The 27,930-nt window shown below is 34.8% G+C and overlaps 1 protein-coding gene across 2 annotated transcripts in view; it reads right to left on the bottom strand.

The window, feature by feature from the left end:
• Window positions 1-571: 571 nt before the first annotated feature.
• Window positions 572-27,930, bottom strand: part of STK17B (serine/threonine kinase 17b) — a 43,591-nt gene continuing 16,232 nt past the window's right edge. For both annotated transcript variants that reach the window (XM_010948694.3, XM_074364243.1), the window contains exons 2-8: window positions 25,250-25,415; window positions 19,374-19,586; window positions 9,612-9,756; window positions 8,408-8,534; window positions 6,832-6,880; window positions 5,468-5,647; window positions 572-3,991 (exon numbers count right to left, since the gene is read on the bottom strand). In XM_010948694.3, the coding sequence (XP_010946996.1) occupies window positions 3,709-3,991; window positions 5,468-5,647; window positions 6,832-6,880; window positions 8,408-8,534; window positions 9,612-9,756; window positions 19,374-19,586; window positions 25,250-25,371 (1,119 nt within the window). In that variant the 5' untranslated portion in view covers window positions 25,372-25,415 and the 3' untranslated portion in view covers window positions 572-3,708. The remainder of the gene's footprint in view (window positions 3,992-5,467; window positions 5,648-6,831; window positions 6,881-8,407; window positions 8,535-9,611; window positions 9,757-19,373; window positions 19,587-25,249; window positions 25,416-27,930) is intronic.

Here is a 27,930-nt window from a genome sequence, read left to right as displayed (position 1 = left end):
AGTTCAATGCTAGTGAATCAACAACACACATGAAACAGAAACACACATAAAATTATGTATTGATCAGTTGACAAAAATGTTACGAACAGAAGCTTGCAGTCACGTAAGCCTGTATTTCCTGTAGGAGCAATGCTTGAGTATTGCAAACTTTATAGAACGTGACTACTATACATAATGAGAATTGATTGAACCTTAGTCCACAACTAGACTATACACTTCTTGAAGAATTCCTTATTGATTTTTTTTTAATTCAATGTATTTAACCTAAAACAAAACCAGTTCACCCATTTCTGGGTGGGTAAGAATCTCTTATTCACCTTTATGCAACATGTAGTGAGTGCACTGCCATTCACCGACATTTTCTAACAGTCTCGGTTATTACTTACAAGAAGAGAATAGACCTTCTTGTTTCCAAATGTATGTGTCTTTTCCAGCAGACAAGAGCTAATCAACATACCTGTGCTGGAAAGGGAGTTCAAAGATGATGTGGGTTGAAGGATAGAGCCTCCAGGCAAAGAGGTTTGCTTTTAAGCATAACAAATTTATAAATAATTTAAAGCGAGACAACCACCAATGTAAAAAAGTGCTTTTTAATTTTTAACCAAAAGGATCATTAAGTTGATGTAATAAGGTTTTTTTTAAACCGGAGTATTCATAACAATGTAGGTCAATAGGTCTAAACATGATTATTGAATAAAAGTTAAGATGGAGGGCAGTTGGAATTTGTGTGAAATTTATCATTGAGTTTAAAGTTCTTTAAACTTTGATAAACTTATAAACTGATAGTAATTCCCCAAGTGGGAAGTCAGATAATTTTAATACAATTTTAAATTAAAGTACAATTGTTTACACAACAATGAATAAGGACAAGTTCCCAAGTCAGATATCAAACTGAAAATTCAAAAATAAACAGAGGAAATGTAAACAGTTATAAAATATCAACAGTTACAAATGCTGCTTAGAGCAAGGCTGTTCCATGTATGGCCCATGAACTATTTATGACCCATCCAAAATGAAAGAAAGAGTTTTTGTTGCAGAATGAAAATCAACTGTGTCACTAACTGGCTGACTTTTTTTTTTATGAGACTTTCTTGATAAAGAAAGCAACATATTGATTCATATTCTGGCACAGGTGCCTTATCTCCTCACAGACTGGAGAACAGGTACTGCTGACTTCTCTACATTACCATTATAATTGTACTGCTCAGTTAGGTTAACTTTACTGTGGGGAAAAAAAAATTAAAATGACAGTTATAACTGTTATCTATACCTCATCTATTTTTAATCCTATCTATCCAGAGATCCTATCCAAAAAGCAAATTAAACTTTTTAAACTTGGCACAATTTGACATTAATCCTCAGATGTGTTACAGACATTTATTTGCCTCAGAGGGGCTCTCCATATTCTCACGTGACTGATAACGCCATCTACTTTTGATAGACATTTGTTTCCAATCTCGGGAGGAAAAAGAGTAAGAATTGAGTCACCCATTAATAAGTTCTCTCTAAACATTATTTTCATATTTCAATCACAGAAAATAACTTCACCTTTATGGAAAAATGGACTTATACTGTTTGTGCAACCACTAGTTCCTTTTTTACAATAAAAATTATTAGGATAAGAGGTATGGAAACTTACAATCCTGTGAATTCTATTAACTAAGGGGAAGCAGATAAACTATTTTAAGATTCCTCAGAGTAAAAGAAAATGAGTATGAAATATTTTTAAAGAAACAGTTCATAATTTAAAATTGAAACATTTTTTGATTTTTGTTTTTCAGTATGGCATAATTCGTTTAGAAATTTAAAAAAATAATATGGTCTTTGTAAAAGCAATAATTTCCTCTTTTTCCAAAGGCTGGCCTACTAAGCTTTACCTGCATTAGCTTAATACTGAAGGCAAATAAATGAACAAGCAACAATTTAGGAAAAAAACTCATCTGTTTTAGATATACAAGAGCCCAATTTAGCTTCTACAATGACTAGTTTATTGAACCAATAGACTACTTCTTAAAGAATTTAAATGTATATTTACACGTTTTAAGAAGAGAGCTCCTTTGGCACCTGAGTTGAGTACAATATACTGGAGGGAAGAACTCTAAGAGAAAGTTGTCTAAGGACTATATTTTATCTTGATACATATATACATACATCTATACAAATACATATACACATATGCACAAACATAGATAATTTTTCCTTTAAGAAATGAAGATGTAAAAGGAATTCACCATTTACCCAAATAAAGTGACCTCATGGTTATTAAAAACAGTTTTAAGTTATCTGGAGTCTTAACAAATTTTAAGAAGATAAAGGTTTCAGAGGCATATATAATTCAAAGGGGAAAAACTCAAGGATTTCTTTTGACAAAACCTAATTTCTTTCAATACAGTAACATGGTCATGAAGTTACAATTATCTTAATATGACAATATAAGAGTTTTAAATAGTCTCCAGGTGGAAAGTCATCAGAGATTACCCAAAAGGAGTCAATTCCACCCCTGCTGGAGGACTGAACATAGTCACCAGCCACCAATCAAACATTCTGCTGTTCCTGGACGATTACTGCACTGGTCCCAGCAAAAGACCATCAAAAACCGCACCGCACATCCTGCTGAGTGCCATAGCTCCCCAGCTATTTCACACAAGAACTTAAGAAGAGTTGCTGTCAGCCTCTTTTATGATCACATCCACCTTGCTGCTGCTGACTTGGGCACTGTGCTAATAGTCCTACGGGTGCCATGATATATTTTGTGCATACTTCTAGAATTCTGGATGATAGCTTGTATTCTAAGACTTAGAAGACACCCAAAACTCTGTAAACTCTAAGTCAGTCAGGACTTTCTTCTACATTCAATTAATAAATATGTTTGGCTGTCAGAAAACAGAGCACAATCAGTTTTACCGAAGTATCCTCTACTCCAGAGATTCTGGAGGGTGGAAATCCTCCACACTGGCACACCAAGTGTATACAAGTGTATACATCTCTTACACTTTGTTAAATCTGAGTAGCTGAGAGTGGGCAAAAGACATGGGTTAAAAACGATGCCATGCTGCTCCTTTTTCCACTTCAACTTGTACAGGATCTCCCTAATCCAATTTCTAACTCCCTCTCTGCTCTGGTTGAAGGACCTACCTCATATAGTAGACCATATGTAATGGAAATCTTATGCAACTTCAAAATATCCATGATTGAAAAACATTTTCAAGTATATAATATCTCTTGAGCATCTATAAAATAGTACATATTCTTACTTAAACTTGACATTGTTATCCTAAACAATGTTCTGTCAATACAGGCATGGTGTAGGACTTACCTTAGAGAATTATTGAATTCAAATGTGTTCATTCTGTTCAGTTTACATTAACCATAATATAATCCAAATCAATTTTTTCCTGGTATGTAATACATTTTGATAAATCCATGTGAAATTGAATTCCTTCATTAACATGTAAATTCACATGTACAATTTTATTTTTTGTCATATATTTAAATATTTTCTTCAATATTTTCTTGATATCTCAGTATAGGAAATGAAATTATGCTAGTAACTAATAATTTAGCATTAAAACACTTCCTTAAAATCTTCTATGCCAAAATGCATTTACAGTATAAACATGCCATATAAATGAAGCTACAAACCACAATCTCACACTGGAGTGGATTTCAAATTCCAAATTCAGTCCAAATGAGTCAAAGAGAAAACTGCTAACAGAGCAAATCTGAAACAAGTTCATGGGGATTGGATAATGAGTCATCAAAGCGAAATCTTTTGGACACCATGCTGCTATCCTCCGGGATGTTCTCTTTGTCTTCTCGGTCACTGCAGGTTCCATTACAAGAGGCTTTAGAAGTCTTGTCTTCAGAGGACTTTATTGTATGATCTGGACTTTGAGAGGCACTGGAAGTTTCTTCAGGGTGAAACAAGTTTCCAAAGTCCCACTGCTGCAGCCAAGAATGAGAAAGGCAGATTTCTGCTGTCGGTCTTTTCCTTTGAAAGAAAAGACCAAGGGAAAATTGAGAACTAAAAATCAACTTGGAGATGTCTGCAGTTTGATATATTATACGCTAATTTTTTATGAAAATAACACACAATCATAGTACAGAAGGGAACAGTAACAGAAAAACTAGAGTACTTAGAGTTTCTTTACTTCTGACATGTGCTGAAAATTCAGTTTATCATGGAGCTTGCAGATGAGACTAACTAGTCAAAAAGCTTGGCATGTTAGCCCCACAAATAAAAATTAGTAAACTTATGAAGACTCTTGGGTTTACAAACTCTTTGAAGGAAAACACATGTAAATAATTTATATCTTTACTATTATTTTGTGATCTTAAAAAGCAATAGCTGTTAAATCTTGAAAATAAAGGCTACTATTCAATGATGTTTATCCAACATTTTGAGTTTTAAAATTTTGTTTTCTCTTGTGAAAGCAATATGGTCAAATATCACAGTATTTCAAAAAGAAGGAAAACACCTATCTATACTCAGAACTCCGCCTTAACACAACCATCATTATCATTAGAACCTATGTTTCCTTAGTCTTTGTTTTTGTGCTCATTTTTTTCTGATTGTAAAAAAATTAAGGTGCTCATTATGGAAATCTTAGAACCTAGGTTAAAATATTTAAGAAAATGAAAACTGTTTATAACCAAAACCAAATAGTATTATTACTATGTCTACTAAATAATCATTCATGTGCACAACAGAGCTAGTGAGAGTTTGTTCAGCCTTGCATTAAGCCAACAAAATAACTAACAAACCTATGAGGTTTTTCCCTTAACAGATAAGGAAACAGTCCTCTAGCAGATTAAGTAATTGGCAGAGATAAAAGACCTGACAAGTAACAAAACCAGGATGCCAGCCCCAGGTACCATATCACAGCTTCTGCATTATGTACAGCCAGGCTGTTTTAAAGTATACAGGGCTGAGCCAGGTAAAGAAAAGAGAGGTCAGCTTTTTCTTTTCCTGCTTTGAAGTTGTCAACAGGTGACATAAGGGTCCTAAGCCGTAGTTTCAGGTCCCTTCTTTAGCAGGCAGTCAAAGAGCATCTGATCCTTAACGATTTGACAATTGGTAATTTGGACTTGTTATATAATTATAGTTATTTAACCACAAATCATTCAAAACAAAGCCTTATCATCACCAGCCAGGTGTATTGTAAACCTATTTCTAATTATTTTGGTGGGAATTTCAGAGACTAGTAGCAGGTTGAGAAAGAAAAAACCCAAATCTCTTCACTCCAAGATTTCCTGTTGTATATTTTGTATTTTCTATGTTTGAAGTTATGGATTTATTATCTAATGATCTCTCACATTCCCCATCTCTCTCATACTGTCCCCGTTTTACCTGAAATTTGAGAGCATACTTCTGACAATTTTATACTGTCTTAGGATGTATCTTTCTTAATAGACATATATAATTTATTTTGTAATAGTATTTAAACAAATTAATATTATTACTTACTCTGGATTTTTCACTAAAAGGCTCTGGATAAAGTCTGTGGCCAGCTGTGAAACTGATGAAAAAGTTTCTTCTGAATAATCTACATTAACTTGAGAAATATTGAGGTATGTTTCTTGGTTATCTTCTCCCACAAATGGGGATGTATGAGTTAACAACATATATGCTATTACACCAACATTCCTGAAAAAATAAATAAGGGAGAAGATGGATATTGAAAATGTATGTTCATCTTAAAACATTTATATAAAGTAAAATTGATTTTCAACATATTCCTGCCCTCAAAACTTGTATAGCTAAACTAGATTTAAATTGCTTTTCAAAGTTCCTATAGTATACTACTAAAACTGAAATAATTGTGTTATCTCAAAGTTTGCCTCACAGAAAAAGAATGTGAGGGGAGTGCACGTGTGTGTTACTTACGTAATCATAATGTATTAAATATGTATCATTATGCCTACAGTCTGCCCTTCACGCAAACACCTGGTACCAAGTGCACAGAGCTACTTTGAGCAGCATTTCCCAAATGGTGTCCAATGACATAGCATTGATCTGTGAGACATGAACACGGTTCCATGCAAATAGAGTCTGCAGGTTTGGCAAAGCATAGCATTGGGCAGGGAGGCGGTGATTGTTTTTTAACTGCAAAACTTTTAGAATCGTAAAGCGTTAATGACAAGTCCTGTGCTCAGGAACCAGAAAAAGACAATAAATGTAGCACCTATTTCACCCACTTATTTAGCCACAGGACCCTTTTTCCTTGGCAAACCCATCATAGTCCCATCCATGGAACACAGCGAATAAGTCTAAACTCTTTCACTTGGACTTATGGAGTCAGTCCTCCACTGTGGTCCCAACTAAAGCTCCAGTGTCAATTTGAGATCTGCTGTACGCCAGTCTCTGTGCAGACCACACAGACTCACAGTACCCTAGAGAGATACTCTCGTAAAACTAAACTTTTGCATGGATCTGACCTCATTTCTCTGCTGAGCAAATACCCTTCTAGTTCTGCTAGACCTGGGTCAGATGTCTCCCATCTGGTACTTGTCTGCTGCTTCTGCCATGCTTATTAAATAGCATTTCATCTTTATTATAGAACATGTAGCATAGTTCTGCAACTATTCCGTCCATTTACTGAGTCTTCCTCCAAGAAAAGGGTTCTCCTATTCATTCGTATACTTTTGGCTCAGAGCCAAAGTGTAACTTAAAAAGAATGGACAGGTAAATGTCTTCCTGTGGCATAATAATGATTCTTGAATAAAACCTCTTAAAGAAAGGGTTATTATTTACATTTGAAATCAAAGAACCCTAGAATATACACTAACCAGCTTTAAATAAAGGCATTTAAGTAATTAACAAAGTCTTACCACATATCTGTTGCTGTGGTAATAGGATCATAGTTCAGGATTTCTGGAGCTAAAAGAGAAAATAAAATTCAAATTTAATAATGATGAATTTAAAAAGATGAAAACTACTTTATATTAAACTAGATTTAATTTTACAGAACTACTAACATAATCCATAGAAATTCTGCATCATATTAATTATCCTATGATTGGACATTTAAACGTATCTCATATTGAGAAAATTTTACAACCAGATGCACTAATTATATTTTATAACCAAAAGCACTAATTATATTCTTGGAGTAACCAGTAGCTATAAAGCATTTTTAAATCATTAAGATTAATCTCAGGAAAAACAATTTATGAAGAAGTAAAATGTTAGAAGCTAGAATCTTTTTAAAATTTTAGTTTTATTACTCTGTTAGGAATTACATTTGAGTCATTTTATTAGAATAATTTAAGTTTTTCTTCCCACGGTAAATAGAATCATATACATTTACAATGACATCATGAGCAAATTATGCTTCCTGGAAGTGTTGTAGATTTTTAAATAGATTAAATATCCCTCTTAAACTATCAACAACCTTGTTTCTTAAGCAATTAATTTCCCACCATCTCCTCCCCTGCCAATTTTTTTTAAGTGCAACATAAATTCGCTGTACTTTATAAACATTACCATAAATTTCAAATTAGTAGAGTCTAAACTAGGATCTATGCTTGAATAATAACTTTTTTGTTTCACAGTATGGTTTCATAATTTCTCCAAAGAGAAACTGTTTCCTAAAGCCTAACAGTTTTATTATCAAAGCTTCATACATAATTGTCAGCCTCCATTGCACCACCTACCACCTTCTCATATACTGTGAGCTGTGTTATCTGTAATAACAATCATTATTCTAGGCCATTACAGCCTCTATTAGCATTCAAAAGTTAGTAATTTGCTTTCTTTTTCATTTTGAGGAAAGTCAGCTGCCTAGCTGAGTGACATGTGTTCTGCTTACCTGTATCCCACATGAGGATATCAACATGAGCAACAACAAAAAAGTGTAAAAAGATCGTTACCATAAATTAAAGTGCTTTAAATTTATATGCTATTTCATACAACTTAAAAATTTTTCGTCTCATGATCTAATTTGTTGATTTAGTACAACATGCCTAGATTATCTAATCATTGGTTCTTTTTGGCAAGTTTCTTCTTTAAAATCCTCCTTTGACAACCCTCAGCAAAACCTCACCAGGACAGAAGCAAAAGTGATGTCTATCCAACAAACAGGCTTCAAATGCAGGAAATAATGGGCCATTTGATTCTGTTTTCCTCTTTTCCCATTTTCTCCTGCTCCCTAACTTCTCTTTTACCTATTTTTCTTTATGTACAAAGCTTTTACACACAAACATTAAACTTGTAAGTAACATGCCCAATGTCGTGTGAATTACAGTTCACCACAGTTCATTTAAATGTGTCATAAACAAATTTGAAAGCACTGAAATACCTGAACCAAATATATCCTGGAATTACATGCTCTAAAATATAGCCCCATAGAAGTATCATAGAGTTAATAAATCTCAAACAGTATAGAAAATAAAAGGAAATTCTTACCCAAGTATTCTGGCGTTCCCATGATTTCCCGAAGTTCACATGCATTTCCTATTTTTCGAGACATTCCAAAGTCTACAATTTTTATGTCCCCAAGAGGGTAAATGCTGCTCAATAATATATTCTGTGGCTAATAAAGCACAACAAAAAAATGATAAGTAATCTACAACAATGAAAGTATACCAGTCTCAGATCAGAGGTAAATTAAGTGGAACTTATTGATTAGCTATAATTTTTTTTATAATTTTATTACTACACATTTTATTGAGTCATTCATCAAACATTTACTGAACTACTATTTAAGAGGAGCTATATATCCAATAATAAATAAAGTAAAAAAATACACTCCAAGAGGATTCTTGGTTTGAAAAAAAAGATGATACATAGATAGATTGATTCATTATGAGATGCAGAATACTCAGGAGTAAAGACTACTTAAGTCTGCCCATAAGAAAGTCCTAGAAGGCTCTGCCGTGGAGATGATGCTTGAGCTGAATTTTAAAGGATAAGGAGAAGTATGCGGGCTAGAAAAATGCTCCAGGGAATAGCACAAAAGAAGGCATGAAGGAATAAAAATGCAGAAGCAGAAAATATTTCAGTACAGTGTGATGGTTCTAGTATATGAAAGGAGATAGCCCAGGAAGAGAAGAGTCCAATGTTCGATCAATAAGAGACAGCATGACTCAGATTTTAGGGTCCTTGTATGGCTTCAGAGGAAGGATAAAGAGAAAGGATAGTAACGTGAGAGATGGAAGTGGTGTCTCAGGGCTTGGGGAAGGGTCTGGGAGGGAAAAAGGAGAAGCCAAAAGACTGAAAAAGCCTCAAAGAAAGATGAATGCATATAATGGGAGCAGAGGAACAAGGACGAGTAGGTTATCTTCAAGACGGAGATCAGAATTCAGTATTTTGGAGATAGTTCTATAAGAAAGAAAGTCTGGGATGTGGCAGTAAGAGTGGGATGGAGTGGCATATTTGTAGGATTAGAACATACAGTAATGAGGGGTTTTAAGAGCCTAGTGATTAATTTGAGCTGCTCACACATGCAGCCTTCTCTCTGCCTACACAAAATTAAGTCCATGTAGCACGTGTGCAGTCTAGCTGAGCATGACCCAACTGTCGTTTCCTATCAATACCAGCTCCCAACTGTGCAACCCGAGACCAGAGAAAGAACAGAGGTGTAGTGCTACTTAAAATCATGTTACGTTACCTTTAAATCAAGGTGTACAATGTTATTCTGATGTAGATAATAAACTCCTTCAAGTATTTGTTTAATGAGTCTGATAATGTCATTTTCAGAGACCATTTCAGCCAACTCAGGTAAACACAAATTGAAAATTTCTCCACCTGCAGCACTGAAACAAAATTCAAATAACAGAAATTTGAAAAATCATTGATCTAAAAATGACCACTTTTAAATACTGTCTACTTGTTAAGTAAAGGACACCCAGCCATCTAAACTTTCTCCTCTTTCTACACACACATTTAAGGAGGATCTAGGAAGGGGCTGGGAGGGATCTTTTAAGGAATAAAAAAAATGGTAGGAATATTTCAAATTCTGAGTGATAGAAAATGAATATTCAATAGTAAATAAAATTGAATTGCTTTATAATTCAATAATAGTTGCCTTAATGCTGCAATGAAAATAGCGAACACTATGAGCTCAGCTCTGCTCTGTTGTATTCATTTACTCCTTATATGTAGATATAGATATCACCTATTTTGATCCTCACGACAATCATGTAAGGCAGGTGGTTATCATTCCCATCTTAGAAATGAAACAAGTACAAAGAGGTGCATGACTCGTACAAGGTCACATAGGGTTGGGGGATGGCCGAGTCTGAATCTGTATAACATGCGTAAGAATCTGCATTCTTAATTAGTATCCTGTACTGCAGCTTTACAAAGAATACTTGGGGACAGAACCCTAAAATTTTTTTTCTCTTTTTTTAGGAACTGAAAATCTAAAGAATGTTGACAAAGACATATGAAAAATTCCAGGTTTGGAATCAAATGATCTAAATTTAAATCCTAAATCTGCTATTTACCAGCAATATAACTTAGGGTCAATCACTTATTTGAGCTTCCTCATCTGTAAAACAGAGATATCACGAAACTCAAAAGATTATTTTTGAGGACTAAATATAAATAAACAAGATAAAATTTATCAGAACATCATTCAAAAAATCTAGATGGTTATTAATCAAATTTATAAGGTATGTTTGGGAATATCTCAAGTAAAGCATATTCTGTGTGACAAAATAGACACTCATTTATTCTACAAAATACTATTTCAACCCCTTTGGTTCACTGCTGTATCCACAGCATCGAAAACAGTTTCTGATGTGTAAAAGTTATTCAGTTAGTTGAATGAATGAGTGATGGAATAGGCAGTCATTCTTTAGAGAAGCTGAGACTGAAATTCAGAAGTCAAAGTCTTGCTGATTGTCAGGAGGAAGAAGCATTTACACTTTATAATATTCCAGAGAAAGCTGTGTGACAGCTGCTAAGGCCTATGTGTGAAGCCTCCAATCATGTACACTTCACTCTTCACCCCTCCAGCCCCCCAAACTCCCAGGAAATTCATAAGAAATTAACTTTCATATTTGTCTCAAGGTATCATAAAGGTAAAGATAGGCTGAGTATGAAAAATTTAGTTTGCTATAAAATTTGTAGTAGTGAGCTCAAAAGCAGGTATTGGAAGACAGTACTAGAAATTCACATTCATCTAAAAAGAAGTAAGCTAACCTTTATGAATAGTTATCATTCAGACTGCCTCAGTGGCCCCTCAGTTACATATCAGATGTTTACTTGCTGCAGCTCTGTTCAAGGTCCCCTGAGGTAAGAGGGACTGACTCCCCAGGCCAGGCTGCCAGTGACACCCCACTGCTTCCCTTTCTGATTATGTTTTTTAGTTTTAATGAGATGGATCCTCTCAAAATAAAGTGGTCTAAATATACTCCTGCAAAGATACTGCAGATAATATTACTAATGTAATTGTAAGCAAACAAGAAAATGAAGAGATGATATTTTAGATTCTCTTAGAATGAATTCTTTGCTAGGCACTTTATAAGATACATCAGATAAGAAATCAGACCAAATAATTTTAAATTATAAGACAATTGTCCAAAATATGGATTTATATTCACTATTAAGACATGGCAAATACAAAAAAAAATATGGAAAACGCTAGAAAGATCTGAGTTCTTCAGTATTCGGCAGTATGGTAACATAAACTGCTTAGGTGAGAAATTCATTCTTGAATACTTTATAATTATTTGGGTACCCACATTTACATTATGTTCACTAAAGTTAATTCAATAGCCAGAACCCTCTACTAATTCTAAAATTCAAAACAAAATACAAGAAAACAAACTGAGAAAAAGTATGTAAAGCACTTCCCATTGCCCAGACGGGAGAGAGGACAACAGGGTGCTTACAGAAGGTGCCTACAGAAATCAGCCCTGACTTGGCCACTCACTCACTAGCTACCCGAACTGAGACAAAATGTGCTTCTATTTCTTCTGCTGTCACATAATGATACATAATGAAAATGACAGCCCCTACTTCACTGGACTGCTGTAAAAACTGAATTAGATAAGCCATGTAAAGTGCTGAGTACAACAGATGATCCTTATAAGGATCACAGCAGACCATCTGTACATATTTAATACAATGTCTGACATATGGTAAATATTCAATGAATAACTATTATTATTATGAGTGGACAAATATTAATTCCAAATCTAGCCAACATCCATCTTTTCTGAATTTGGGGGCACCTTGTTAAACTCTGCTTATAAAGGCAATTTTAAGTTTTTGCTAAACTAAAATTCACTTCTAGAAACACTGTATTATGCATATAAAAATGCACACAATATATTCTTAAGTGAAAAAAGAGCATTATAATAGAGTACACTTAGTTTATCACAATTTTGTTTGTAAATGTATATATGCAGAGATAGAAAATTAAGAATAGTTTTAAAATATATGAATATGCCATAAAAGTAACCACAGTTTACAAATGATTTCTATTTTCCATAAATGTGTTAAATTTAACACAATGAATGGGTATTACTTTTATAACCAGGAAAAGTATTCTAAGGGTTTTTTGTTTATTTTAGTAACAAAAGCAAACAAATACTCTGTCAGTCAATCACACTGTTTCCACCTTTTAGTTTGGCAAGCTTACCAGTGTCTTTTGTAGGAATGCCATTTATCCCACAAGAGAGGGACACAGGTGGAGTATGGTAAATAGAAAATGAGGAGAGGTAAGAGGACGGGAAGCGCAGAGAGCATGAGAGCAGACTGCAGCAGTGAGCAGAACCTGGAAGCATATATGGCAGCAGCAAGCACTACCAGACTACAGACGCTTTGTTAAAATGAGGCACCCTGAGCAGTGCCTGCAGAGAAGAAAAAATACCTCTGTAATCAGAAAAGCCATTATATCATTATCATTGCCCTGGAAGGAAAATTCGGCTGTTTCTACTCTTTCTGTCTCTGCTGAAGAGTGTGCCCCTGAAGGGACTCAACCAACACATTTAGAAATCTAGAGTGTTCATGTCCATTGGCTTCTGGACTGTACACATGCTGTGTGTGAGTGGCTGTGATAGCAGATACCCCGTCTACTATTTAGATCTACATTTGCCTGTTACAGCTTTCTAAAGCACAGTTTAGAAATTATAGGGAAGTAGAGAACATCCTTTAGAAAACCTTCCATAACACAATAAGGTTACCATATGAAAGATTAAAATCAGAATACTTTCCTATCCAAAATGATGAATTTCCTTGGGTACTAGAGAGCCAAGATTTTCAGTAAAATAAAGTAATATCACCCTTATCCATAAAATACAGGTTTATTCGTATAGCTTTGGAAAGCCATAGTAAAGATTTTTAAATTAATTATTTTTAGTGATCAAAGTGAAGTAGTTTTAAAATTTTTATATTAAGAGGCTCTTTTAAAATTATATTCCAATGCTAATGAGGGGAAAGAAAGCCAGAGGAATTTCAGAATAAAAAGAAACCAGGCTGAGTATTTCCTGCCTCTAAACTAGAATATGTGAAGTAAAAACCAGTCTCCCCTTTTGGAGGATTGTTTTAAAAATCAAATGAAAATACAGATAAAGTACTTAACATGTAAATGCCCAACATGTATTATTGTTGAAAATGTTTTGCTGTCCTCGTCATTTTCTATTGGGTCCATAATATTTACTTAAAGATATTTAATAGGCAACATAAGCTGGTAATTTCTTGACAAAAAGAAAGTATTATTTCTCTCCCATGTAGTCTCAAAGAGTTGTCTCTGATAAATATAAGCCATTTCCCCTATTGAACTTTGCTATTTCTAGGACAAAGTTCTTGTCTTATGTTTTCCAAAGATTTAGTAAGTATTCTTTATTATCAACTTTAGTGATTTCAAAACTCAGCCTGAAAAACCTAATGTGCCCAATTAGATAATAGCTTACTTCCAGAAGTTAAAAAAAAACTTTGTATATATTTCATTTAATTCTCAAAAAATGCTTTTAAAACACTTATTATAGAAAAGTTGTTGCCTCTTGGAGGGTGGGGATGGGACGACTTGACTATCCTCAAAATTTTCCTCCAATTTATGAAGAGATCTAATACTACCTCTGGGAAAGTAGTATTTATACAACTTTTAAAACAGTTTAAGAAAGGACTAAGAAATAATTTAGACTTTATAACCAGTAATGAAATATTTTCCTGTGGACTAAGTATTAAGATAAAAATGAAAGATTTAGTAATTGCTAAAAACCAATAAGCTGACTGCAAGAATTTAAGTTTCATTCACAAAAGTAAACAACTTAATTTGGCTCAAAAAACTGGTTTAGATTAAGTGGAGGCAAAACAAAACACAATAGTGAAAACAGAGCTATCAGAACCCACAACTGTAATAGTTCCAAAAGAAAGTTTTGGTAAGATTCATATAATTAGCAAGTAAACAATTCCAAAAAGTGCCTTTTCTAAGTGATTATGTGCCATTCATATGAAGAGAAATCTGACATCTAATACAAACACATACGCATTTATTCCTTGATCTACCAAATCACACTTACAGGAATTTACCCTAAAACTACACCTCCACAAATGCTAGCCATCCACAGAAGACTGACTGAACAAAGCATGGTGCACCACATAACAGAGAACCACACAGGCATTTTAAAAAGGAGAAGGAGAAGAGGAAGAGGAAGAGGAAGTGGGAGAGGAGGAGGAGGAGGAGGAGGAGGAGGAGGAGGAGGAGGAGGAGGAGGAGGAGGAGGAGGAGGAGGAGGAGGAGGAGGAGGAGGAGGAGGAGGAGGAGGAGGAGGAGGAGGAGGAGGAGGAGGAGGAGGAGGAGGAGGAGGAGGAGGAGGAGGAGGAGGAGGAGGAGGAGGAGGAGGAGGAGGAGGAGGAGGAGGAGGAGGAGGAGGAGGAGGAGGAGGAGGAGGAGGAGGAGGAGGAGGAGGAGGAGGAGGAGGAGGAGGAGGAGGAGGAGGAGGAGGAGGAGGAGGAGGAGGAGGAGGAGGAGGAGGAGGAGGAGGAGGAGGAGGAGGAGGAGGAGGAGGAGGAGGAGGAGGAGGAGGAGGAGGAGGAGGAGGAGGAGGAGGAGGAGGAGGAGGAGGAGGAGGAGGAGGAGGAGGAGGAGGAGGAGGAGGAGGAGGAGGAGGAGGAGGAGGAGGAGGAGGAGGAGGAGGAGGAGGAGGAGGAGGAGGAGGAGGAGGAGGAGGAGGAGGAGGAGGAGGAGGAGGAGGAGGAGGAGGAGGAGGAGGAGGAGGAGGAGGAGGAGGAGGAGGAGGAGGAGGAGGAGGAGGAGGAGGAGGAGGAGGAGGAGGAGGAGGAGGAGGAGGAGGAGGAGGAGGAGGAGGAGGAGGAGGAGGAGGAGGAGGAGGAGGAGGAGGAGGAGGAGGAGGAGGAGGAGGAGGAGGAGGAGGAGGAGGAGGAGGAGGAGGAGGAGGAGGAGGAGGAGGAGGAGGAGGAGGAGGAGGAGGAGGAGGAGGAGGAGGAGGAGGAGGAGGAGGAGGAGGAGGAGGAGGAGGAGGAGGAGGAGGAGGAGGAGGAGGAGGAGGAGGAGGAGGAGGAGGAGGAGGAGGAGGAGGAGGAGGAGGAGGAGGAGGAGGAGGAGGAGGAGGAGGAGGAGGAGGAGGAGGAGGAGGAGGAGGAGGAGGAGGAGGAGGAGGAGGAGGAGGAGGAGGAGGAGGAGGAGGAGGAGGAGGAGGAGGAGGAGGAGGAGGAGGAGGAGGAGGAGGAGGAAAGATGCATATGAATTATGACTATGGAGTGATTTCCAGGATATAATGTTAAGCAAAAAAAAAAAAGCAAGGTGCAAAAGGGTATATATAATATGCTACTTTTTTTGTAAGAAAGAAAGAGAAATATAAATATATGCAAATTTGCTTATATTTGCAAGAAGAAACACATAAAGAATGAGCCAGAAATTAATAAATACGGTTACCTATAAAGGCTGAGTGGGAAGAGAGTGGAAAGGACAGCAATGAGAATAAGACTCTGTGGTACACACAGTTACTACCTGTACTGTATACTTGAAATTTGCCAAGAGAATAGATCTTAAGCATTCTCACTGGAAAAAAGAAAAGTAACTATTTGAGGTGATGGATATCTTACTTAACTTGACTGCAGAAATCATTTCACAATATACATGTATTGAATTGCCATATTGTACACTTTAAGTGTATTACAATTTTGTCAATTATACCACAATAAAGCTGAAAAAAAGACTTTGTAGTATACCTTTATATAAATCTTTGAGTTTTGAATCATGTAAATCTTTTTTACAATTTCAAAAAAATAAAGAACTTAAAAATCAAATGCTAAGACTTAATATGAACAGAAACACATGTGCCTAACTCTGTTAGTCTGACTGCATACCCTGAGAGGGTATATTCTAAGGACAAAAAGAATGGCAAAAAAAGTTGAACTTCATTATGGAACTTTTATTAAGTGGTATTAGTATCGTCATGGTGAAGCTATTTTGTACGTTTTCTGGGATAAAGCACATGAGTGAATAACTACTATCGAGAATCAGGGTTTTCACTGTGGGCGAAGGGAGACACGAATCTGGGGTGTGAGAGGTGATAAAGGACCCTGTGGTGGTGGACCTGAATTGAAGCCATCAGAATGAACTCATAATTTTTAAAAAATACCAGGTCCTAACACTCTCCTCAGAAAGGCCTAGAAATATAATACTCTATTAACAATGAGCATGTCCAGCAGCTGGTAAAGAACAGAATATTCACAGGGTCTCAAAATATCACCACACTGATTATTTATTAATTATAAACTGGGAAAGTTCCTTAAAATAGGAAGGTCTGACAGACTCCACCTTGGCCATGTTCTAGTTTGTAAAACCAATAATGGAGCAATATGAACGTAATTGCCACCTCATGTTATAAGAAATACCCATCATCACCCACATTGTCTTCTTGCCAAAAATATTTAACCTAAATCTAATCATGAGCAAAGAATCATACAAATCCAGGATGTAGAATACTTCATGTGACAACTGATACAGATCTCCCCCCGAAAACTCAATGTCAGGAAAAACTAAAGTGACTCAAGAGGTTTAACAACCAAATATAATGTGTGACTTTTGATTGGTTCTTGTACTAAATTTTTTTTAAGAAGGTTTATAAGGCATTTTAGGGATAATCAAAAAAATTTAAATATGAGCTGCATATTCAATGATACTACCGAATTAATATTAACTTTCTTAGGTTTGATACTGGTGCTGGTTATGTAGAAGAATGCCCTTACTCTTCATAATAAATACTTTGGCTTGTAAAGAAGAAATATCAGGATACCTACAACTTTCAAATGGTTTGGTAAATGTGGCAAAATTGTGGATTCGACAATTGGTGAATCAAGCTGAAGAGTATAAGAGTGTTACTTGCATTATTCTTTCAAATTCTCTGTAGATTTGAAATTTTATAAAATAAAAAAGTCAGGGAAGAAAGATGAGTATGTAGGATAATTTGAGGAGAATACCAAACTGGCAATAGCTCTTACAGCAAAAGATTTCCCTGTTTTATTTATTTTCACTACATAGTTAGGCCACCTTATTAAAATAGCTAAAACCTATCCAACCAAATTTTTACCTTTAATTGAGATTATCTGATGTGACAATGCCACCCCAAAAGTGACACGCAGTAATAAATTTTACTAGGTCTCAGTTCCTCTGATAAGAAATTAAATATATTAATCCACTCACATTTTTTTTCTGCCCTTACAGATCTCAGTTTACTGGGTAGGATATCTGAATTAATTTTCAGAGAGTGAACAAGGTCCATTCATAAAATGTGTCAAAACTTTTTGATGTATTTTGTTGTTGCTATTTAGATGAACCCCCAAAAGAGGATTTTATGAAAGTGGTCTATGTGCCTATGTATATTCACCCTCCAAACCTAGTATTCCATGAATTAATGTTTTTGAAAACATTAGCTACTTTTCATATACTTCAGACATGCAGATATCATACAAGCAGATAACTTTTTAAAGGTCAGCTGAAGAATTTGACAAAAATAATTACAAAATGTATGAAAAATGAAATCCCATGGTAGAATCTTGGTCTTTTCTGCAATTCAAATTTGTTGTGAAGGTACTACAATACACCTTAATTGGTGTTGCGGGAAATGTACACAGCATTCATTCTCTGTGTTAAATGAACTTTACTGCATTATAATCACATAAACTAGTGTACCCATTTCAAGTTCAATGAGTTCTTTCAATTGTATACAGCTGTGTATCCTCCACCACAACCAAGATCTAGAACGTGTATATCACCCCAGGGAGTCCCCTTGTTCCCCTTTGTAGTCAACACTCCCCCATTCATGGCCCTAGACAATCACTCATTTGTCTTCTGACACCAAACATTTTTTTTTCTCCTCAAAGCCAAATAGCATTCATTCTTAAATGAACTACTTATCAGTTCAGCATTTTGCAAAACAAGCATTTTTGTTTACAAGTTCACTCCAGGCAATCAACTTTCCTGGTACAAAAATACATAGATTTTTAAATAAATACGTAAATACACCCTTAAAATAAGTGAGCACTAAAGTGTGGTTAATATACTTTTAAATTCAAAAAGGCAATAATGCAGGTTGGCTACTAAAAATAATTACTATATTTATAATCTTTTTTTTTTTTGCTAAAATACTTCTCTTTATTACAAAATAGATTTACTTTATTAAAAAAATTATCAGAACCTAAACTGTATTAAGCATAAATTTAGCTGCATTCTTCCAATTGTTGCAGATGTTCAAACACATTTTTTACATAAGTATAATAAATGTGTCAGACTGTCACACTTTAGAGTAACACATGAGTAACATGTCAACATACTGGTTAACAAACTAGTTAGCTTAACCATGTTCTATCCCCACTTAAATTGTTAGATATTCGGGTGTTTTTAACTTTTCACTGACCTGTGGGAAACGTTATATTTTATTTTTTATTGCTATAATTCCTAACATAGTGTTTCGCACATCATACACACTAAATAAATATGCTTTTCAACAAACTGTGGTTTTCATTCATGCAAGCTTACCTGTTCTATTCTCCTTGGGTCACTTCCTGGGATGTGTTTTTCAAACAGACAGACAAAATACACAAATAATTTCAATCTTATGTGCCCATCAGATTGCTTGGCAGAAAAACTCAAGTTTCTGTGCTACTAGCAATGAAAGTATACTTATTTCACCACATTACCCAAACATTGTATTGTCATTTGTTTATTTTGGCTGTTTAATTAGTTTTTGGGTATGTGTGTGAGGCTGCACATTAAGCTTTGTGAAAAATATTTGAATATATACTGTGTCCCTTGAATAGTTTATCAACAGGAATCTTTATAAGTTTTTATCGTACTTTTATCACTCTTGTTCTTGACATTTTAAACTACCTTATCCCACCAATTAAAGTAAGTACTATAAATTGACATCAGGTTTTTAAAGTTTATACTTACTATTCCAATACCAGAATGATTTCACTTGCATTTTCATAGACTTCATGAAGATTAATCACGTGGGGACAAGACTTTGTCAATTCAAGTACCGCAATCTCATGCAGAATCTCTCCTCGACAGTCCTGTCCTCTTCTTCTCTTTTTCAGAAACTTTGCAGCATATTCTTGGCCAGTAGATTTTGATATACATTGTCTAACCACAGCAAATTTTCCTCTGGGGGGAAAAATGAGGACAATCAATTTTAACTTTTCCATAGAGGAGAATATTAGTATAATACAGACACTTTTATACCTCTGACTTAGAAGTCAGTGCTTTCAAATATTCATGCCATTAGGAATGTATCTTTGTTCTCTTAACTGAATCAAATACTGCATGTTCTTTTATAAAATTTATAGTTCTATGACTTAAAAATATAAGTGTCAAATATAATAACAAGATATAACAGAATTATATTTATTCTTCACTATTAATATGATACATTACCATTGTAGGGGGAGATCTCACTTGCCTACCAACTCCATGTCACACTCGATAGAAATGATTGTGTTTAAGTATCACAACAATCCTTTATTATAAATATTATTCTGTTCTGCAGATGGCAGAGAGAATATATATATTGGTCTATTTCCAAAGACTGTATCCTTAACAGGTTATCACATTAACCCTCTAATCAAAATTTTAGCTTTCCTTCAAATGCAAAAAATTAAAATGAATGCAAAAATGGGTATGTGACTTATTTACTTTTATTAGTGTAATCACTTTGCCTTTCAACATCACTTTTAACAAGCTTTGAAGCTTTGTAGCGCCATTTGTCAGTTGTTTTACTATGAAGAGTATCCAAAGACACTTCATGACTAACTAAGAAAATTAACAGTTATGAACATCTCTATGAACAGACACAACCAGTAAGGTCATGCTTATCATTTTAGGAATAAATACGTTTTAGCTCACTCCAATAATAGTGCTCAGCACCTAAGCCCAAATTTTAAAAGACTCTGGCAAATGTGTGTATTCTAAGTCTATAGTCACCCCAAATCTAGTTTCCCAAAGACCTAAGCTATTTTGAGCCAGACTATTTTAAGAAACTAATGAAAGCCATTGACTGCCTATCCAGAAAAACATATACATGTCCTTAAATAGAAAGGTTTACGTATAATTGCAGAGGGTTTTCAGATTTCGAAGACCATCCATAAACTTCCTAAGTTTGATCCAGGGGATCCAAAATTAAGACTTCCATCCTAAGGCTCAAATTACTGTCTAGATATTAACAAATCAGGTATAAATAAAGGAACTTCAGAGAGTAAATTAGTTCCACAACTCCTCTTGTCTCAAATCCCCTTAGAAAATATTTCGATACAACCTATCAGGGTGCTTAGCAAATAAACAAACAAACAAAAAATATTTTTAACATACTTGGGATTTGGGGTGGGAGTGGGGGACAAAATTAATTGCTTGATTACATTTTTAATTGCTATTCTCAGGGGCAGGATAACAAAGATCCCTACTGTTTACTTCCCAAACCTCCTCAAGATTGGTGCCAAAGAGAAGCACTGGAAACCAAGCTAAAAAAGTATAGCTACTAATACAAAAAAAAAAAAAAAAAAAAAGTGGTCAAGGTATAATTTGACTTTTATATAATTTATCAAATAAATATCAACTCAGAAAATTTGCATGCACAAATCTGATTCTTTGATAGAACTTTTCATCTGAGATTTGAGAATGTTTAATTTAAACTATAAGATACTTTCTTACTGCATGTGTAAAGAATACAAATCAATGCATTTTAATGAGTACACAAAAAATGTCAATCAGTCCTTTTACTTTATGTTCAAACTGCCCATGTTTTACAGATTTTATGCTGGATAAACGAAGGCTGACTAAGACCGAATAACTCATGAAAGGTCATATGTGGAAATGGAGTGCCACGGCTTAACCTGTGGAATGTGAAGTCCTAGCTTTCTGTTCTGACCACAGAACAATTCCTCCTTTAAGACAGTTGCTTTTAAAGTAAACTCACTTCTGCCAATTCTTACTTACATTTAGAAATGAAAATTTGTCTAAAACAGAAAGGAAATTTTGAGTTTTATGAAGAAATTCACTTTGTAAAAACTTAGGAAACAGAAACTAGTTAGCCAAGAAATCTGTCCATCTGAAGAAGTTTATAGCACCAATTGTGACAAGTTCTGCTGTAATTTTATGATTGCATCTACAAGCCAGAATTTTCTCAGTAACAAAGAGCAAAATTAAATAATTAAGTAATAATACTTTTATTTAATTGTTTCAGGTATTCTCAAAAGTCTTCCAAGTATAGTACTCATTAATCCAGAGCAAAGGTGACCAAATGATATATATAATTATTTGCCAATGTTCACCATAAGTAGATGCTCCATTAGGGCAGAAACCATCTGTCCTAATCACTACAGTATTTATAAAATCTACACTTTGCTAATACATAACAGGAACTGAAATATCTGTTGAATGAATGCAAGAGTTATGCACCTACACAGTATCACGTATTGTGCTATTTGTATACAGTACTTAACACGTTTATATTTTTAAAACTTATTTGTGATTTGAATATTCATTTATGTCCTGTTAAATAAGGTAAATATTTTGCCATAATTATCAGATGACTTAGGGGGAAAAAAGCAAGCATTTGTTTTCTATTTAAGAATGCTAATTGTTGTTTAGAAATATCAAAAATAATATTTAATACATAATGTTCCTACATCAAATTTGACAGAAACATTTAAGAAAATGTAAAACCCTTAACAACAGTACTTAATTCATACCTTAAAAGGGAAAGGCTGACTAGATTTCCCAGCAGTTAAAAGGTCTAGTTAGTTACCCTTCTACATTCTAGAATAGACAATAAAATGTGAAAGGAGGGGGGAGGGTGAGCCACAAAGGAAGCTGACGTTTATTTCTGCATCTGCCTCACCCTTCTAACCACAAGAAGTCCTGTGAAACCTTGCTTCAATTGGGGGAGGGGTGGAAAAAACTTACCCAACATGTTAAAAAACAGGAACAATGTAAAGCTTTTTCAGAATAGTCAAAAATGAACTGTTAGCTTTTACATACTTTCTTCTAAGTTACTGAAGAAAAATAAACTAAAACACTAACATCTTAAAATTAATAAAAATGATTTATAAAGATAACTTTGTAACTCACCACTTGTTAAAATTATATGTTTGTATGCTTCAAAATGTATGCTCTTCAGAAAAAACAAGATTACGATCCTAATTTTCATTTTGCAAAAGTATGGGATATCAAAGTTAATAAAATATTGAAAGAAAGCAAGTTTGTGGCAAATGAAAGGTCATGAGTTCCAATTTATCAAGGTTTATTAATTAGATATATCAATACTTACCATGTGACTCATTAGCCCATACCAATTTAAAAAGTTAAGTCTCTTTCTTTAAGATATTAAAAGATGAGATATTTGCAGTCTGAATTTGTTTTAATCAGATTCTATCATGGGGTTTTGCTCTAAAATGTTAAAAAGTACAGTGAATCAAGTTTATGATTGTGATTTATGATGGCACCTCATTTAAAAAGCAATTTAGAATTATTAATGTTGTTCTCATCAAAGTTTAAGTTCTCCAAAACTCTCAAAGAAAAACAAAATTAGTCTTTCTAGCTCCCACAGTATCCCTTTAGATTGCAAATTTAATTTAATAAATAAATGTATGCAAATTTACCCATCAAAATATTAATTTAGAAAAATAGAAAAGAATGCCCTTTATTATATATACCAATCAAGGTTGTGAATTTTCAATTACCTGCTCAAAGTAGTTTCTAAGCATTACTGCAACAGAAGGAAACTTGGAGACATCTAGTCCACCCTCTCATCTTAAAGGAAAGGAAATCACACAGCTAGTAGTTCACACAACTTTAGATCCTGAGTAAAGACAGGTCAACCGCCTTCCAGCTTAGCCTGTTTTTACTAATATACTATATGATGCCATGTGACACATATTTGACATGGCTATTGAGTAAAAAAGAAGAAAAACTCCTAATGGAATCTTAGGCTATTTCAATAGAGTTTCGTTGTATTCTAGATGGTAAAATAATGATAATATTGTGTCCATTCTAGGCTTTCTCATTTTAAGACTGACAATGAAATGAAAAATGCAAAGAGGGGTCCAGAAGAAGATAACCAGATCAAGGAAGGCCGTCTGGAAATCAGGGAAATGAGGTCATAAGATGAGCTTTTAAGGAAACTGGCAATGTTTAGCTATATTCAAATCTCTGAAGGACTCTTCCATGGTCACTATATGCAGCTATAAAAGGAGAACTATGTATACTGGGTAGAGGTTAACAGAGGAGAAAACAGAATTCTGTGCCTAAGAGGTGCCCACAAAATGGAACAGATACATTCTGAGGTAGTGAGTTCCTCATCACTGAAGCATTCAAATTGAGACTGAATAAACAATTTGTCAGGAAGAGTATAGAAAAGATCACTGCACTGCATAAAAAATTTATATTAGAAGACCACTGACCACTGAAGTCTGTCCAATGCAAATATTCTATGACAATTAAATAAAGAGTGAGATACAGGCAACTAAAAGGAAACATTCTTTCCTGTTATAATGCAAAGAGAAACAGTTACAGATTTAGAACTTAAACAATTTCTCGAAAACATTCTGAAAAGTGTTTAAAACTATCTCTCTTAATACACCATTAAAACATCCAAATATTTTACACACAAAATTAAATAAATATGTCAGGAATTATGAAATAGCTTTTACATCTAGTTCTTGGTCTGATGAGGTAGATATTATTATCTTTGTTTTGCAAAAGAAAGACTGCATCCAACATCTGACAAGTGGAAAAGCCAAGTCTTGCCTTCACCCATCACATAAAGACCACCAAGAACCGAATTACTGTCCGTGGTTCAGTCAATTTTTGTTTTCACACTGAGATTTTCAAAGATAAAAAGCAACCATACTATTTTACTGTACATCTATCAATACAAACATGGACTTAGTAAAGCATTTTAACATAAAAATCAAACTGAAGATAGAAACTGCCATCTTCCAACCCTTTGTTAAGTGTTTCTAACTTAAAGCTCAAAAATGCTGAATATATAACAAATTATTTGGTATTTCTTTTGTAACTTTCTTATATATTAAAATGGTAGTGTTAAATGGTCTCATAATCTTAGGTCACTCCTTGGTCTTAAGGAATTTACACCTTGGTTAAACCAAAACAGACTGGTATTAGCATTAAGTACAGGTTCTACTTACAGAACATGCATTATTTGTCAAAAGGATATACTATCAAATATGAGCTAATACGTTTAAATATAGAAAAGAAGCAAAATCTCCATATTTACTTTAGCCCAGCACAACATCTGAAGAATTAAAAACATGTTTCTTTAACTAAAAAACTTACATAGTGCTCTACTAAATACAAATATTAACATTACAAGTATTAGTCAATATTTAATCCTCACAACCACCATATAAAATAGATACAATTGTCTTCACCCCCACTTCTTGGGTGAGGAGATTATAGCATTAAGAGGTACAGTAATTTAATTGAGGTCAAACAGCTTGTAAGTGACAGAGTCCAAATTGAGATGTGGCCGTCCATTCTGCTAAGCTGTCTCTTCGCTTACACAGCCTCAAACAAGAACCTTGACTCCTTATCCTGGGTTCTGAAGCTGCAAGGGATGTATCATATGTGCTCACTACCCCTCCACAGATTTGATTTCCAAGTCAGTTAAGACTAGACCTTGTATTACTATCAACAGAGATGACGACTTTTCTTTCTAATCATTGCTAAATAATGACCAAGTGAGTTTTACAAAAGTATAGATAGAGAAATCCAAAATGTGAATTTAAACACATATACATCAAAAGTATCCTTACCTTCCTAGCTCTTTAGACGTAAGCGTATAAAAATTATTAAAGTTTTCCATTTTTATTGGAGTTTGAGGAGTTGTAGTTAGCAAGCCCGAAATACTTCGGCAGTCAAATCTTCTTCTCAGCATGTTAGATGACTCTCGGATGTGCTTCTTCAGTCACTTATTTTCACCTATTTAAAAAAAGAGAAGATGCAGGATATAACTTAAATGCAATTAAGGAAAAAAGATGTTATCTTAGACAAGAAGTGTGTCATACCACATAGCTCTAGCTCCAAATATAGCTATAAGATACAGCCAAAAAAAAAGAAAGAAAGAAAAGGAAAGAAAGAAAAGGAAAGAAAGAAAAGGAAAGAAAGAAAGAAAGAAAGAAAGAAAGAAAGAAAGAAAGAAAGAAAGAAAGAAAGAAAGAAAGAAAGAAAAAGAAAGAAAGAAAGGAAAGAAAGGAAAGAAAGAAAGGAAAGGAAGAAAGGAAGAAAGGAAGAAAGGAAGAAAGAAAGAAAGAAAGAAAGAAAGAAAGAAAGAAAGAAAGAAAGAAAGAAAGAAAGATTTAAGAGCACATTCTATCCAGAAGGAAGAAAAATGAAAAGCACACACAGAAGCTGGTAGCACCTCTCTGGTACTTGAACTAAGTTATTGACTTCAATTTAGAATAAAACTACTATAAAAATCCTGTAAGGCTTCTCAAATTCTTCAAAAAAAATTGTTACCATAAAATTTTAATATAAGCAACCATTCAATTCTTAAGCTCTCATTCTTTAAAGTTGTATCTTCACATAACAAGATGACTTCACCCAGCAAAGTAATGATTATTCATTTTAAATTTAATTTCACATGGCCAAACAAATTTGGTGGTAAATTCACATGATGTGAGTTATACTACTGACATCTGAATGACTACAAGAAATAGCCTTCTCTCACAGGTCTTAGAGCTTCTTTTGGCAGAACCTAGCCAGAGCCTGCCATGAATGAAGAGCTCTATAATTTTGCTGGATGAGTGAGTGAGTGACCTCGCAGAAAGCCTTATTCCAGAGTTTCATCTGTATCTGAAGCTCATATTTATCTGGAAATACCTTGTGATACAAGTATTCAGTTTTAACATTAAAACAACTATTTCATACTAACTGAATTCATATAATAACAGCAAACTATGTATTTTAAGATACTCCTGACTTTCTGCCATGCCTGTCTAATAAAAGATCCAGTATTATTCTTCTAGCTTCCTCTTATAATAAACCCCTAAGCTTCTGCTCTGTGTCTGCCACATTTTTCCTCCCTTTATTTCCTTCTTGACATGTTCTGTTGTTTATCTTCCTAAATTCAAATGCCAACTTCATTCAACTTAGCAAATAAGCAGTGTGATTAGAGGTGAGTGTTTTCAGTTTCTGTGTTTTCTTGGTTTTATTCTTAAGTAAAATTTGCTTTCTCTGAACCCCTCGGTCTTGCCTGAACTAGTTTTGGGATGTATCTCTAGGAGTCAAAGGTAGCAGTGTAGCATTCTGAAAATAACATTTGGACTGAATCATCTCTGGGTCTGAATTCCATTTATCCATCATACCAGCTATGAGACACGAGATATTTAACTTTGCCACTGTTATGGGCTGCACTATGTTCCTCCCCTCAAAATTCAAATGTTGAAGTCCTAACCCTCTAGTACCTCAGAAAGGGCATTTAAAGGGGTAATTAAATTAAAATGAGATCCTCATTTTCATTAGGGTGAGCCCTAATCCAACAGGATGAGTGTCCTTATAAAAAGACAAGATTAGGATACAGACACACACAGAGGGAAGACACAAGAAGACGACCACTCTCAAGCCAAAGAGAAAGGCCTCTGAAGAATCCAACCCTGCTGACACCTTGATCTCAAAATTCTACTCTTTAGTGCGGTAAGAAAATAAATTTCTGTTAAGTCACTCCATCTACAGTGCTCTGTTATAGCAGCCAAGCAAACTAACACAGCCACTTTTAAAAAGAAAGAGAAAGAGAGAGAGAAAGAAAGAAAAGAAGAATGAATTATTTCAAATATGTATGAAGGTATACAAACATAACAAACATTGAGGTTTTTCAATCTTATTACTTTGCTATATTTCATTTAAATTAAAAATAAATAAGACATCATAGACACAGTTGAAGTCTGTCCCTCTGTCCTCAGTTTACATTCCCACTAGCACTGGGTGTGGGGGTTTATCATTTCCTTGACAACATTTGCTGTACTCAGATGTTAAATTTCAGCTCTTCGAGTGTGACGAAGATGAAATGGAATTTTGTGATTTACTTTGCATTTCTCTGATTACTAGTGAGGAACGCTTCTATTCTGCAGCCTCTAAAGTGGGGATGATAACAGACTCTCTTGCAGAGCTCCGAAGACTAAGAATTAAGATATGCTGAAGTCAGGTGGAATGGCACTGCTACAGTGCTAGTAGCGAAAGCACATCATGATTGTTCAATAAATAAATATTAATATTCTTAAAGATACTCCCCATGCAGTCCTCTGCTATTATTGAATAGCTGTACCCTATTTTCACATACAAAACTCTCACCCCAAGTTAGCTTCAACTTAACTCTTAAATTCTGTATTTTTTATTGTTTTGGTGAATTGTTTTGTATAGTTTCTTAGTTCCAATGGCACTCAGTTTCATTGGTCACATATTCCTCTCTGAAAAACTGATACAGTTACCAGTTTCTATG

The sequence above is a fragment of the Camelus bactrianus genome, chromosome 5, assembly GCF_048773025.1.
Source record: "Camelus bactrianus isolate YW-2024 breed Bactrian camel chromosome 5, ASM4877302v1, whole genome shotgun sequence".
In the NCBI taxonomy this organism is placed as follows: Eukaryota; Metazoa; Chordata; class Mammalia; order Artiodactyla; family Camelidae; genus Camelus; species Camelus bactrianus.
This window is presented reverse-complemented; position numbering and strand designations above follow the sequence as displayed.